Here is a 15,990-nt window from a genome sequence, read left to right as displayed (position 1 = left end):
AATAAATATAAAATATACATTTTAAAACACAGATTGCGACAATAAAGCAAACAGCAAAAAATAAATAAAAACGATGAATGAATGAGGAGGTGCAGAGGAGGACGAGGAGAAAGAAAATGAGAGACAAATATTTTGTTTTGGCGTTTTGTGGTGCCGATTTGCTTTTAAACACAGACCATTTATGATATAAACCTTATTCAAGCTTTGACCAGAATCCGACAAAGCAAAAGTGAAACCTACAGGTCCGACAGACATTAGGTATTTGTATCCGTACCCAACCTGAAACTGACAAATAAAACCTGTTTTTCCTCATACAAATGACATATTTACATTTGTATTGGTGGTAAGCCTGCTTTTATATAAACAATGTCAACATCAGATCAGCGCACAGGGAAACGAATGCACTTCAAACACGGATGTACAGTCTCCCCCGCGGCGCCAGACGGCAGTGGATCTATTTACATGCTTGTTTTATGCCTGTATTAATTTGTTCCCGCTCTGATCTGGTCTGCTCTGAGGACAGTACACTGACAGCTGAAGTGCAGCACGCACTTACACAGAGCTGTTACTGGACATAAAATCATGTTTCGGCATTAAATACATTATATATTGATATTTAATCCTTATCACCTATATAAGTGCATTGCATTTTTTTTTAATGGTATTGAAACTGATAACATTGCTGGTCGACCAATGAAAATCTTGGTCAATCATGACGGCATCGACCAATTGGTCGACTAAACAACCAAAGTTGGCAGTTCTACTTTTTAAACACTCTTTGAACTTAACAAGACAGGACAAGAAAAGAAAAAAAAAAATTACAGCCTCAGCGATTAGAAAATTGAATTTGATATTGCGATAATATCGCAAATGCAATTAATCGTTCAGCTCTAAATATTGTGTCAATAGAGGATGACCTGCAAAATTAATGTCATTCCACCCAAACTGGAAAAAAGTGAACTGCCACACTTGTAACATCTCAACTGCAGTAAATACCAGTTTATTTATTTATTTATTTTTTTGAGACATTTTCTGAGTTGCAAATGCTGTTTTAGAAGTTATCATAAATTCCATAATACCTAGTAGGCCTTTATTAGTTTTATTGTTGTTAGTGTTGTGTACAAGTTTTCCCTAGTTTGCATTATAATTGTCTCCTGTCCAAAAAGCAGTCATAGATGGCCTTGAAAACAGACTAAAATTTAGATTTCGATTGACCCCATATGATCCCACTGGTTGTTTCAGGCTAAAACCATGAACCATGAGTGTAACATAATTTAAGATGGAATAATAAATGCAACTTTCCATAATCACTAACTTTTTTTTTCTTCTTACCAACAGGAATTTAAGTGCCTTCCAAAAGAGACATTTGTGTTGGTCACAACTGACAGAGTAACCCTTGATTTTGATAAATTTAGTGAGTAAACTTGTTCCTTAAATTTCTCAATGAATCATTTGTCAGATGTCCCTGCACTTTGAAAGGTATTCCATTAATTAAAATGTAAAAACACTAACTTTTTTCCTGTCCTTTTGTAGGGGAATTAAAAGATGGCAGCACACTCTACATGCTGCAACACGAGCGCCAGAATCTGCCAACTGCAACAGAGGAGAACATCACATACACCCCTCATTTTCATACACTCACTGAGAGTGGCACGTATGAGTACCATGCCAGCAAGGGCCAAGAACCTTTACGTAAGCTTTCAACCAAATTTTTGGTGCACTATAGATTTATATTAATTTAAACCCCATTTGTAAACTACTTTTTTCCTTTCGGCAGCCTACGTACTTGCTGAGCTGATTGACAATGCTCTTGCAGCCACAGTTAAAAATACATCAGAAAGGCGTATAGAGATACAGATGGTTGGCTTTGCTTTTTTTTCTGATTGATTTTAAAATTATCAATGTGACATTCAAATAAGCCAGTGACTCGCTGCTCTGTGTTTTGACTAGATCTTGGATGAATCTCTTGGGAAACCTGCCATCATTGTTCTTGATAATGGTTGTGGCATGACATCGAAGCAACTCAAGAACTGGGCTGTTTATAAACTCTCTAAATTTCTAAGGGGTGACAAGTCATTTCAAAGGTTTTTGCATTGTGATCTTTGTTTGCAAATGTAACTTTTTTGCATTGAATGTTTAACCAATACGAGTGAATTCAAATTTTCCAATTGCTTTGCATTTTTTTTGTTGCCAACAGTCAAACTGAAAGTTATGTGCGGCCTGATCCTGTGACCCGCAGTCTTAATAGTGATTTGTCCTACTTTGGGGTCGGAGGAAAACAGGCCATTTTTTTCATTGGAGACTCGGCTAGAGTAAGAATTTCCACTAAAAAAGCTGCACGTTTTTCCCAAAACTGCAACACATCGTAAGATACATTCTCGTTTCTAGCTTTGGTGAAATTTTTAATGAAAAATGTGTCTGCAACTTTGTGCACACGTGCGTACAGGTTGGTTTTTAGACTGCACTGAAATTAAATGTGTAAAAAATGTTGTTTGAATATGAAAAAAAGACAGACGTTTGCGTTTTTTTTCTAATTATTGTTTTTCTTCATTACTAGATGATCACAAAAACAGAAAGCTCTCCAGATGTTCATGAGCTGGTTATATCCGAAGAAGACTTTATGAGTAAGGAGTCAAAAAATGAAGATGTTTTCAGCGGGACAATCAAAAACAGAAGGGTAAATATAATCTCTCTGCTCACATTGGCCCTCATTTATTGCATGAAAACGGGTGCACATTTTGTCATATTTGACCAATCCCAGCGTACAAATGATCGGGTGTTGATAAATCTGGTGGCTGTATTTGATCATCATTAACTCACTGTGAATATAAGGCTTCTCTGTTGATGTAGTGACCAACTGGTGCAGCACCGCACCTTTGGATGATAGATTAGCCACTGATGCTACCATTAGCTAAGGAGGGAGAAGCAGGGACGAGGGAGATTATGGCGCCATGAAGTAACATTGTGAAGTATCCAGCTGCTCACAGCACCACATACTGACACAGAACATGTGTGGACCTGAGTGGATTATCGATATGAGCCAGATAGCAAAATAATAATAATTTTGCCATCAAAAGCCTTGTCTCAGTGTTGTTGTTTTTTTGTTTTTTTTTAGAAGGAAACCAATGTTCAGATGTTATATTTGTCAATAAAGCAAAAAAAAAAAATGCTTCAAAGTCACTGACATTTTTTTTTTGCTTTTGCTCTGAAACTAGCGATTTGTGTAAAACTTGCTCTATTCAACTGCTGATTACAGAAGAACGAAACAAGCTACAACCCAGCCCCCCCACTGAGCTCAACAAGTTTTTCCAAGATGAAAATCAGCATCCTCACATCTGAGGTGGAGCGAAACAAAGATATGCTTTTTGAATGTGTGAAAACTGGAATTTAAGAAGCCCATTCAAAAGCTCTGTGGAAAATGATCAGTTACCAAGCAGGTGATGTCTGCCTCCCTGTGTGCGCTGCGAAAGAACAACTTCACAACAGAGATCCTGGAGAGACACGGATATGACGTTTATATCAGCCTCAGTCCTTTATGTAATCACATTTAAATAAATTAACGATCAATGATCCTTTTTGATCCGTTCTGAATGTGTCTGCTTATGCTTAAATGACGGCTGAGGCTGGTTTAATAATTTATTTTCAGTCTTAGTCAGATTTTGCTGTGCTGAACCACACATCCACATGCTCAGATTTGCGTACGCGAGCTCAGACCTGACGTAAGATCTGATTGTAGCGTACGCTCACATCAGAATTGATAGATACTGAAGCTTGCGTGAGTGTGGTTGAACGCACTTCATACGCTCAGATCTAAACGTATGAACAGTTGATAAATGAGGGCCATTAGTTGTTACAATTTCATCAGCAACAATGTACAAGTGTAATAGCATCTTTATTTTTCTCTGTTTTGTCTTTTTTCTCCGGGAATGTTTCATTTCTGGATGCAGCCTGGTGACTCCACACACATCACTAAAAATGATGAAAACTTCCTCCATTCCATCATTGCAGCGGAACAAGGAAAGAAAAGCTTTACAGCCGTCGTCATTACAGGGATCAAGCCTAAAAACATTACATTCATGAAAGAGGAATTTGATGTGTTGACAAGGCAGTTATCGTGAGTTCACCCTATATATCTATAACGTATGCCAGCAATACATAACTTGATGTTGAACATTGTTTCATGTGTATTTTAGGCACATTTATCACTACTACATCCACGGAGTGAATGGAAGAAATCTGACTATTCCATCTACAAACTCCAAACCTGACATTGACATTGTGGTACAGATGTCTCCTTGGATCCAACTGATGTTGCTTTGTGAATCCAAATTAAATTTTCTGTCTAACATTTTTGTTCTTTTCAGCTCATGATGCGGAAGAAACCTCCTCAACTTCCCAGAGAGGTAAATCTCAGAGATATAGAAGATGACATGCAGTCACTTTACATTAACTCTGCTGCAGACACATTTGAGTTCAAGGCCGTCACAAGACCAGATGGCACAGTTGAAGGAATCATTCGGTACCATCCCTTCCTCTATGACAAGGAAACTTACCCCAAGGAACCCAATGCTGCACAAGGTTTACAACTGTTAACATTTTGATTAGAGCCATCGGAGAAAACCTTGGAAATCAAAAATTGAGGATTGTGATGATTTTGTTGTTAAATCAGATTCACCCTCTCATGATAAAGACTATGATGATGATTTCCAAGCCCTAAGTCGAGCTCGAGGGAAGAGGCCAATCTTTGATTGTTTCTGGAACGGGCGTCTCATCCCTTCCACTACAGTGTCTGAGTAAGTATGCACACTTGTTTTTAGAGCTACATGTAGACACCTTTCCCAGATAACTTGAAACCAGGTTTTTTATGAATTTAGAGAATATTTCAGATATCAGGATTCATTATCATGTCTGGATGTCAACTCGTTGCAGGTTTAAATGGTGCTCTTGTCCTGTTAGAGATGCACCTGTGCCTGCAGAATGTTATAGTAGGATTTCAGGTGTGCTTTTCACTGATGATGCATTCAAAGTGACCCAGAACAAGCTCACCTTCATGGACCTGGACCTGCAATTAAAGAACAAGGACACAATCTTCACCACTGCTGTTAATGGACAGAATGTAAGGCAAATACAGATGATCACCTGTCACTATAAACATATGAATTTTTTATGATTAGCTAATTGAGGTCATTTTTCAGTGTATTATTTTTCTTGTGAAATAAAACTGTTTTCATTAAGTATTTGTGTATAATCAGCTTAGCTCACCTCTTAACCAAACAGTAAGATTAAACAGACAAACAGATGGTGGTTCATTTATTAGACTTTAAACTGTCTGTAAAAATCTGCATTATGTTTTAAAAAAAAAGTCTATACACAGTGCTTCAAAACTCTCTTTATCTCTAAAAAAAAATATGTATATTTCATAAATATTAGCTCTATCTGTGTTTGTGCTCTAAAGTGCACAAATTATGAAAATATTTTGGAATTTTTTATTTTTTTAAAAAACCCAAGGAGGAGCTTTCAAAAGCGCTAATACATAAATTGGCAAGTTTTTTTTTTACTAATCAAGATTTAAAATCCAGTCGTTTACGCACTGACTTTTTTGCACTGTTTGGAGATTTAATTTTATATTTTTATTTTGTAAAATGTATTTTGTTGACTGAACTTTTTTCATTGTATTTGACCAGAAAACCTACAAAAGAGGAAGCATTGAGCGAGAGTTTACACAGTGGCTCACAAAGTGTCATCAGAATTTTGACAAGCAAGTGAAGTTTCAAGGCTACATAGAAACAATAACGCGAACAGATCTTAAATCGAGGCAGCATCCCTGGGCAACCTTTTCTGCTATTGAATGGGATGGAAAAGTATACAAAGCAGGCCAACTTGTGAGTTTTTTCTATTTCTAATCAAACAATAATGAATATGTATCAAGTGCACTTGACTTTTGTTCACTAAAGCAGTCCCTTTTCACGTAGGTGAAGTCTCTGAAAACACAGCCCATTTACTACGGTACTGTGTGTCGGTTTTTACTCTATGGAAGTCACGATGGCGATACCTTTGGCCCAGGGGGGCATGTGGAAATTATTCGTGTAAGACAATACAAATTTATTGACAATACATGATTAACTTACTGTCTAATTATCTTTACTTTTTGTAAGTTTTGTTATAAATGTTGACAAAATTCATATTTTAAAAGTAACTGCAAGAAAAGGCATATATTTAATTTGTACAAAAGTAGTTTCTTTAAAATTCGTTATGCGGTACACAGCTGTCAGTTTTCTGACTATGAGGGCTGTACTATAATTTATTTATTTTTATTCATTATTTCTATAATGAGTTTTAGTTTGTTTAGCTAATTGATTTTTAAAAAACTATATTGCAGGATAGAGCATCAGAAATCCAGAAGAGGTGACACAGGATAAAATACACATGTTCTGTGTGTTGCTGCAGTTTCTGTTGTGATATGCTGTATTTGGCAATGTAGAAAAATGGCCAAGAAAGATTTATTCCAAATGTTGTCCACAGGAACCCAGAGATCTCTACAACATGCAAAAGGCCTTTGCCATTTCTAAGATCGACAGAGCTGCCACTGATGAAATTATCAAGAAGAATATTGACATTAACAACAGCAAGTGAGCGAGCAGTGGAGCTAAGATCCACACTAGTCCACTCTAACATTGTGTTTTGACTATGTGGTTTCCTTTTATTTGTTAATTTGTTGAATGTGTTTTTGTATTGGTTTCAGGCTTCCAGAGAAGCTGAAAGTGGAATGGCCAGACGGAAATCAGTGGCCTCCAGATGCTGTTCGTCCTGCTGGAAGTTCTTTGGGTAATTTGGTTTAAACCCCACATCTGCTCACAGATCTGATGTCTTCAGTATGAAAATATGATTATATTTTCTTCATGGGTCTGTTTTTTTACTCTTTGTTAATGTTTCAGGACCCATCAAGGTAACAATCCTGAACAGTAAAGGAGATTCTATGTCTTGTATGCCGAAGGGGGCTCAGGGGTCTGCGCCAAGACTTTCTGTCAGGATCACTGTGACTTACCATGGTAAGTTGATGCAAAAGGAACAATGTGCTTGTGTAAACTTATTCTATATTGTCTTTTTTATAAGATATTTTGAAGTAGGCATGTTTGTTGTCCTGTGTACCCTATTAGCCTTTTACCTATGTCACACACACCCCCTCCCCATATCATAACCTAATAGTTGCTATTATAAGGGTGTAACGATTCGTTTTAACAACGATACAAGTCGTATCATGATCTGTTGAGTCAAAGATGATATTGGGTAATTTAAAAGGTTTAGATTAATAGATAAGTAATGTTTTTATTAGTCGACTAAACGACCAAAGCAGCCCTAGTTCGGACCATCATAGTATTTTTTGTGTATAATCAGGGAGGCTAGAACCATTTTTTTTTTAAAACTTATATGCTGGTATATAATGTTTTTTAATGTTGTGAATTTTGGCTGACTTCTTCTTTGATTAACTCATTCCTGTTCCTCTGTAAAATAAATTGATTTAAATGTTGTTACTTTCCATAGGTTCTGATGGGAACACACAAGAGTTTAGTTTTGATGCCAAGTATTACTCAAAATTCAATTACTGGTTTCACAAATATGGTACATTTATTTCTTTTATCTTTCCTAGAATAAAGTTATTTTTTCCGTTTATCTTAAACGTATATGATATTCATCTACAGAAAACCTCACAAAGATTGGAAAATATACAGTCACTCTGGAGGCAATTTTAAATGAAAGCAGCTCCTCTGTCTCCAGACAACGACCGCTGCCAAGCTTTACTTTCCAGTTCACCATCACTGGTAAGAAGAAGGGATAAAAACAGTGTTATACTTTCTGAACCCTGACATAAATCACCGCTTCTGTGTGTGTGTGTGTTTTTTTTTTTTATTTATTTATTCAGCTGGTGAAGCAGACAGCTTTGTTTTAGAAGAAATCTGCCAGACTGTTCGTGTTGGTGTGCCGTTTGAAATCCCTCTGCAGATAAAAGATGCCTATGGACATTTAACTGTGCCGCCTCCTAAACTCATACCTCTACTCAAATGCAGGTAAGCCTTTGACCTGGGCCTATATCCAACGTTTGGTTTCCTCACTGGTAAAGGATGAGAACTTTTCCTTCATAACATATTTGTTTTCTTTTTTAACTGCCACAAAATGAGTTGCCCACAGTCCTTTTACCCCTTTTTTGGGTGGTTTAAGTTTAGGTTCAACACCAGAAACAATGCTGTTTATTTTGATCATGGATTTTTGATGTTTAGTGGTCTGGAGCTGACCTACGCATCTGTCGACAACAATTCCACATTTACGATAAAGGGTGTCACAGCCAGTGGGAAAGTCCAGAATTATCAGCAGTCTAAGGTATATAAAATATATATATATATATGTGTATATATATATATATATATATATATATGTATATATCATGTAGCACGCCATGAACTTCCAGAAACTATTTTTGGGGGCCATAATTTCTTATGAAAATTTATTTTTCTTCAATGCACATTTGTTTTCCAGAACTATGACCTTAAAGTGTCTCTGGTCGGACTAAAAAATGACACCCAGATTTTAAAGATCAATCTTCTTCCTGGTAGGGTGTGTGTGTGTTGTGGGAAATCAATATGTCATTAAATATTCAATAATAAGTTGGTTGCTGTGGGTCTGAACATTTTTTTTGTTTTAAATGTTCTTATTTGAATATCACTCTTAGGTTTACCACGTTCTCTCCATGTGACACTGAAAGAAAACTCATTAAGAATAGAGAACGGAAACCAGGTCGACTTTAACATTGAAGTTCACGATGTAGCTGGAAACATCACAGCTAACCCCAAACAGATGGTTGGATGTCAGGTATGGAGAAAAATGAAGTGTGTTTATGGTGTCAAGGTTAATTAATGCTCATATTATCTCAGTCTTGATTTCAGATTTGTGTTAAACAATCTCATGACAAAGTTAGAAGAGTAACCCTCTTTAACACCTCTAGAACACTTTATTAAATTCATTATATTAAAGTCAAGATTGTTGTTTATTGTGCTTTAAATAAACTAGTACAGTGCCCATCGGAGGTATGTATTCATATAGTGGGAGGAGCTTTAGTAGAGTTGTCAAATATGGCCAAATGAGTGTGTGTTTGAAGGTTGGATACAAAGAGGTGTACATACTCTGTAGCATTAAAGTGTTCCTCCTGCTGCTGAGATGTTTCTGCTGCATGCCGTCTTACCTCACGCGCAGCGTTGCTGGCCAGGCACGCATTTTGGACTTCAGATGACTCAGCATCACGTGTTTGGCGCATTGCTTCACGTTTCCGCTCTTTCTCTGCACGTCGATTTGAACCCTAACCCCACACCCCACCCATTTTGGAACATTGGTATTTTAGAACATTAGAACGTTGGTTCTACCCCTCCAGCGATGATGTCATCAGACCTACCTCTACAGTGATGATGTCATCCCTTTGTTCCAATGTTGTTATCCGATCACTGGAGAGCCCACCCCCCACGTCCTCTCAGCTCTGTCCGAAATACTCCAAAATAACGGATGCACACTCTCGGGGTATTTGGAAGTCGTTGACAAAGTTTCAGGTCTATCAGATATCGCATTGGGGAGATATTTGCTCCACACACATCCAGACGTTCCTTGAATTATAATGAGTTAACCAGTCACTTTTTGCAGATTATTTGTATTATAGTCAGATTACACATGTTGAATTTCTTTTTTTTTAAACAGAATATGTGTTGTATGTCATCTGAATTGGTTAACATATTCCCACATTTTTGTGTTTAACACAATTGTGTGTTTTTAGATTCAAGGTTGTCCACCGAAAACCGTTGACTGCAGCAAAACTGGAACCGGCCAATTTGGGATGCCCATAAACTTGAAAATTATAAAGGGAGAATCACAGATACTCAAAGTTAATTTTGAATTAATTGTAAGTTTGAAATCACATCTTTTGTTAAGCCAATTCATATTTGGTTCTGAATATTTGATAATCTTGTTAATTCTGCATTTTTTTTTCTCTAGATTGCTGGAAACGTACTGCTGGCGAGCAAAGAGCTAACGGTGCTGCCCAGCACTCGAGTTGTGAGGATGGATCTCTACAGCCATGAGGATGACCTGGTGTTCAAAAACAATGACAAGATTGAATGGCCAGCTGGAGGAGTGCTGGAAAACCTGTTCTATAAACTGTACGATGAGGGTGGAAGAGAAGTGGCACTCAATGCTAAAATAGCATCTCAGATCAAGGTGTGAGATACTTTCTATTCCATTGATTTTGACAAGAACTTTAGTCCAAAAATGTTTTGGTATTTCAATGAAGCAACAAAACTGTCAGTCTGTGAACTTCTTCACTCTGTAATTAAGGTTACCTGGACAAATGATGTAAATCTGAAGTCTTTGATGAAAGGCAAGCTTCCAGATCTGCATGTGCCAACAAAAGTGTCTGATAGGCACTTCCACCAAGTGACTTACCAGGACCAGTTTGTTTCCAGCTCCTTCGCTATAATGTAAGGCTAAAATGGTTAATGTCTTATCTTTCTGTATACTGTAGGCCAATAAATGGAGGTACTGGTACCCCTCGGCGTACGTGATGGCACTACAGGGGTTACTTGAGATAGTTGAAAATTAACAAAGGAAAGCATTAAAATATGGGGTTTTGTTATGTTTATTTTTAGTTAAATGATCTTTATACTAAATATTACCAGCAGCTCACAAAACAACAACAAAAACACTCAAAATAAGAGAAAAATACGCTGAATAATGAAAAGAACAAACAACAAAATACACAAAATGACACCAAAATTACACACAATAAGAGAGAGAAATACTATTACCAGCAAAATACAAAATGACAACAAAGACACACTAAATAAGAGAAAAATACACAAGAGCACTATAAAATACACAAAAATAAGAAACTGCCAAATGACACCAAAGACACACATACTGAAAGACAATAATTGAATGAATACCAACAAAATGTTGTAGTCAGACAAAGAGGGATACTTGGATTCCAAAATAAGAGAAAGGGGCCAAAAACATTTGAGAATCACTGCTGTAGGCCATAGAGCTCTGTCGAATAATTTTGGCATATTACTATTTCAGACAATATGGGAGTTTGTGCACACTGTCCTCACTGCCATCACCATTTCTTCATGTTCCTGTTGAGTGATAATCCAAGTTATTTTTTTACTATAGTGGAAAATTATTGTCATCAGTCAGCGAGAGCCTTATTGTTCAACTTTGAAGGCTCTTAAATACCAAATCTTGTCTTATTGAATAAGACATTGTTTATATGCGTACATTTTGTTTGATAAATGAAAAGTTTGTTACACCCCAGCCTAGGAGTACTGGAGGGTAAGATGAAGGTGTGCCACCTTCTCTGGTCTCAAGCAGACATACGGACACCAACCTACAATTTGCAATTATTTATTTACAATTACATACGCTAGAATAAGGATCAACTGAAGGAGGGAGCTGTAGGCTAAACAAAAATACGGCCGCTTCTTACGAACGAATTGTCCCACAATTTTCTAACTGCTGAGACAAAGGATGGCACCGGTAAACGCCTCTCTCTGCCCCGCCGCACCACGGGCAGCGTCATCTCTCTTTCTTTTCAGTGGTCAACGTGCAGACGCTCGACCAAACCTGGAGGGACCTGTCTCCTTGTAATTCCCAGCTCAGCAGGAATGCAATCCAAGATGACACACACACACACACACAGACACACACCTGGACGACACACAGCACTGACGGATACCAAAAACTCACACTCATACAACCTCAGTCATAACAACTTTCTTCTTTTTCTTTTTACACTTTGCATTGCAATATATATATTTTAGTCATGCCATTTGCTAATGTGTGAAATGACATTGGGCATATGTCAAAACTACTTCAGTTTATAGGGCTGCTCTGTGGGTTCACTTCAAACATTGTTTGTGCAATTTTCCCGTGCCGTTGTTCCCTCCTACAGTTTGTTCATTGGAGTGTCTGAATTGACATGATGAGTTGATGTTTGTTATTCTTTGTCTCCAACTCACAAACCTCTTTGCAATCCTGATGATTAACTCACTGAACCAGTTTTCATCCATGTAACATGAGAACTATCCTACAGGTGCAAATATATTTTCTTTCTAAAATGTTTCACTTAAGAACACACTTCAATGTTACAATTCAAAATTGTCTTTCTTCTTTCCTTTTTTCTATGTTGTAGTGATTTTTACTGAGCAGGAAAACATAGTGTGATTATTTTCCACCAAATTTTTATCTCTTTTTATAAATTAATTGAAATTTTTCTATTGTAGTCCTCATCCAGGTGAACCTACGCGGTTAAAAGCAACTGTACCTGAGAACGTTGTGAAGCTTGGTGAAACATTGTCTAAAAACATCAGTAAGTTGTGAACTGATCACTGATTTATTTATTTTTTAATTAGTATTTGATTCACATTGCTTAACAAGGGAATTTTTTAATGCAGTATTGGAGCTTGTGGACCAGTATGACAACTTGACTGTGAATCTCACCCCGCCCTGTGTAAACATGATGTCAGTGGAAGCTGAGGGTTTGGAAAAATCCAATGTCGCTTTTTTATGGCAGGTGGGAACAGATCTGAATGAAATGTTCATAAAATGTTAGCATTTTTCTTGATTGCCACAAGGCAAATTTTGTGTTTGCTTTTGTGTGAGGTCCCCCCCCCCCCCCCCCCCCATCAAACAGCTTCATTATTAAACTAAATACGTTTTTTTTTCAACAGTTAAACTTGTTTGAACACAGTTTTCTGTGTTGTTAATTTATTGTTTTTTTGAGCAAGGATTCAAGTGACGGAGAGGAACCAACCAGTTAAATTAACTAAGTTTGTTAACATTACTCACACACTGTTAAAACATTTGAGTAGTGCAAACATAACAGAATTTTAAAAGGTCAGATTTTTTAAATAAATATTTAATTTTTTATCATAACCAGAATGAGTGCAGTAAACTCAACATTTTTTAAGTATAAAGCTAAACATTTTTTTTGATTATGTCATACAGCCATTTATTTATTAGACCTCTTTATCCAGTTCAGCATCACCGCTTCTTTTTTTAAGTGTGTACACCTTGTGTTTATGTTGTGTGTAACAGGAGGAAAACAGTTCTGTTGCAGTGACAGGAGTGCGTTTCATGTCGGGCACTCCTGGCTCCAGAGAGATGTGCTTCGCTTACAGTGATTATGTGGCGCATGTCACTGTTAAAGTGACCCCTGGCATCCCTGCAGAACTGAAACTAGTGAGCGGACCTGCTCAGGTAAACATTTTAGTTTTTATATAGTTTTTTTCTTCACAAACTGCTCACCAGGACAAACAGATTTCATCTGGTTAGTTTTTGTGTTTCAAGCCTTTGCAGGTCTTAAATAATCAGGGAATCTCCACCCCATTCGTGGTCCAGCTGTGTGATAAATGGGGGAACCCTTCTCCAGATCAGAGAGTTTTTGTTGAAATAAACACATCTCCCCAGGGACTGCAGGTAAACCTATTATGGAACTAAAAACAACTGTCCGGTTGAATGTAAAAAAAAAAAACGAATGTTTTTACATTTCAGGACCAGTTTAGACACCATTTGTCTGAGAAAAAGATATAGTTACATGATGTTTGTGTTTTAGGTGTTGTCGACTGTGTCTTCACCACCTTTTGATGGAGAAGGAAAAGCCTGCTTTAATGTTGATCAATTAAGCGGACCTAAGTAAGTGGTTACTTTGTAATGAAGGTTGTTGTTCTGACATGTCCATGCACATTACCAACTAACTCTGTCTTTAATTTATTTGTTTAGGTTGACTTTTGTCACAACCTGATTTTCAAAAAGTAAACGTCTCTAAGGGCCTATGCTACAAATCTAGATAAATATATCCTGAAATAATCTCAGTTAGTGGGCTTCAACTAACCAAACATTCCCTGTCAGAGAGAAGCTGTCTTACAATGGTCGATCACAACACGCTAATTTAAGCAAAGTGTTTTCAGCCTTGGTACATGCTTATAAAAGGGGTGGAGCTTGCAGTGTCCGACCAATCATTACAATGGAGAAAACTGGCTGAGCGAGCTTCTCTACAATGGAGGAACAGCTATAATATAACAAATATAATGAATTTAAATCCATGATGACAGCAAAGAGCAACAATGTTAGTGCTGCACGCATCAGGAGGCAGAGCTTTTCTACTCGCTCAGATCTGATCTACTTCATAACCTGGTCCCGATCTGGTTAGGTGTTGATTAAGTTTAAAATGATATATAATTAAAATCCATAGTTCAGACCAAAAACCACACTGTTGTTACGGAAAAGACAGGAATGAAAGAACCCAGGCAGGAAGTTACTGACACTGTTAATACGTAAAAGCGTGAGATTATCATATTAATCTACTGGATGATAAACGGACAGCGTGATTAGTTTACCTTTATTACGGCACCCACATTTTTCTATTCAAGTAGATCTATTTTTCACACACTGGGATGAGAGCACATTGTTTCACAGTCTAGTATGTTCCTGCTGATGTGGTCTGCCTCACTATATATATATGGAATGAAAGAATTCATTAATTAATGACTTCATCCATCATCGCATTAGAAGACACAGGCTTCATCAGCTGACTGTAGATCAGTCCATCAGATATAAATCTATATCTTTCCTAAAGGGTGTCATTGGTAAATGAAAGGATTCTATAGATGTCTGAATATTCTCTGTCCTGTCAGATCAGATCCACAGAGTGACGTGTTCACGCATCATCTTTTATTAGAAAGCTCGCTTTCTAAGAGAACTGATTGGTCAAGAGGCGGGACTTTAGCACTCGCTAAGATCCTAGCCTGAGCAAAACCTACTCGCGACCAGGCTAGTTGTTCAGTGTAAGTTACCATGGAGATTTAGCTCCTTAAGACGTTACCGCGCTTCCGCACAGACTGATTAAATCCTGGAAGTTAGCGCGATAAGAGGTAGGTTCTCGCTTTGTTGCATAAGCCCTAAATGGCATTTACAAAATTTTTTTTTTTTAAATATTAATCCCACAAAATTGATTATCTACAAGTATTTACTACTTTTTTGTTGTTTTTGTGTGTGTAAATAACAGCTTTTGTGGGTTTTCTCCTGCATTCCATAAACATGTGCAATAGGCTCATATGCTGTAGAACTGTTGGAGTTAATGATTGCATTATTTTTTTAGTTAATTCTGGTCTTTCCTTTGTTTATCCTGCTTTCTATTCAAAGTTTTGACCGACTTCAGTGCTCCATGAATTATGGTTTTTGGTTGTACTCAAACCAGAAAAAAATTTTCTGCCCCCTGCTTGGTATTTGATATTAGTGTGGTTATGTTCTAAAGCATGCATTGTTGAAAGGTTTCACAAGCTGACTATTGTTATTTTGTATCAAGTTCAACCACTCATACTCGTTTAGGCCTTAGCTGCTTAATCCCTGTCATGATAGGGTGATAAGTAATAATATGTTCATCCACCAGGGGGAACTACGAGCTGAAGTTTCAAGGTTCCTTGAACAACATGTACATTGATGGTCCGTCAGTAAACCTCACTGTCCTCCGAGATCCCAAAAAACCTGTCAATTTATCAGTTCAATACGATGCGCCGGCCAAGTTTTCTGCGGGAGGTGTCTTTCCAGGTCTGCATTTATTTCTTTATTTGTTTATTTGTTTATTAGGGGATCCCCATTAGCTAGTGCCATGGCAACCAGCTAGTCTTCCTGGGGTCCAAATAGCAAACATGCAACAGAAACCATTTACAAATATAAAATTTGATTAAAATGGCAAAAAAAAAAAAATTGATTGAAATGGCATTACTCACTCACAAAATCATACATATTACAATACATTACATTTGCAAGGATAAAACATAGCTAATAATACAAAGCATCTCACAGTATCAAATGGAGTTTTAGATTCTTTTGAAAAGTAAATTTACTGTCAATGCAGCAGAGGCTTGGAGGCAGGTTATTCCAAAGTGACAATGACCT

General features: G+C 37.2%; 1 protein-coding gene across 2 annotated transcripts in view; it reads left to right on the top strand.

Moving 5' to 3' along the window:
* smchd1 (structural maintenance of chromosomes flexible hinge domain containing 1) overlaps positions 1-15,990 on the top strand; it is a 30,996-nt gene that overhangs the window by 1,835 nt on the left and 13,171 nt on the right. Inside the window, exons 2-32 of one of the 2 annotated variants that reach the window (XM_028434069.1) lie at positions 1,339-1,414; positions 1,534-1,692; positions 1,778-1,860; positions 1,951-2,084; positions 2,198-2,312; positions 2,558-2,677; positions 3,948-4,114; positions 4,194-4,281; positions 4,365-4,578; positions 4,670-4,793; positions 4,930-5,116; positions 5,685-5,882; positions 5,973-6,086; positions 6,523-6,629; positions 6,743-6,825; positions 6,936-7,049; positions 7,543-7,620; positions 7,701-7,820; positions 7,922-8,066; positions 8,277-8,376; positions 8,533-8,605; positions 8,726-8,865; positions 9,815-9,940; positions 10,033-10,254; positions 10,372-10,514; positions 12,315-12,400; positions 12,486-12,604; positions 13,129-13,290; positions 13,381-13,509; positions 13,646-13,725; positions 15,482-15,639. In XM_028434069.1, coding sequence (XP_028289870.1) covers positions 1,339-1,414; positions 1,534-1,692; positions 1,778-1,860; positions 1,951-2,084; positions 2,198-2,312; positions 2,558-2,677; positions 3,948-4,114; positions 4,194-4,281; positions 4,365-4,578; positions 4,670-4,793; positions 4,930-5,116; positions 5,685-5,882; positions 5,973-6,086; positions 6,523-6,629; positions 6,743-6,825; positions 6,936-7,049; positions 7,543-7,620; positions 7,701-7,820; positions 7,922-8,066; positions 8,277-8,376; positions 8,533-8,605; positions 8,726-8,865; positions 9,815-9,940; positions 10,033-10,254; positions 10,372-10,514; positions 12,315-12,400; positions 12,486-12,604; positions 13,129-13,290; positions 13,381-13,509; positions 13,646-13,725; positions 15,482-15,639 — 3,964 coding nt within the window. Of the gene's footprint in view, positions 1-1,338; positions 1,415-1,533; positions 1,693-1,777; positions 1,861-1,950; positions 2,085-2,197; positions 2,313-2,557; positions 2,678-3,947; positions 4,115-4,193; positions 4,282-4,364; positions 4,579-4,669; positions 4,794-4,929; positions 5,117-5,684; positions 5,883-5,972; positions 6,087-6,522; positions 6,630-6,742; positions 6,826-6,935; positions 7,050-7,542; positions 7,621-7,700; positions 7,821-7,921; positions 8,067-8,276; positions 8,377-8,532; positions 8,606-8,725; positions 8,866-9,814; positions 9,941-10,032; positions 10,255-10,371; positions 10,515-12,314; positions 12,401-12,485; positions 12,605-13,128; positions 13,291-13,380; positions 13,510-13,645; positions 13,726-15,481; positions 15,640-15,990 lie in introns of those variants that run through there. The other variant, XM_028434070.1, reaches the window with a different exon arrangement.

Source organism: Gouania willdenowi, chromosome 20 (genome assembly GCF_900634775.1).
Source record: "Gouania willdenowi chromosome 20, fGouWil2.1, whole genome shotgun sequence".
Lineage (NCBI taxonomy): Eukaryota > Metazoa > Chordata > Actinopteri > Blenniiformes > Gobiesocidae > Gouania > Gouania willdenowi.
Note: the sequence above shows the minus strand (reverse complement) of the source record. Positions and strands in the feature narration are given on the sequence as shown.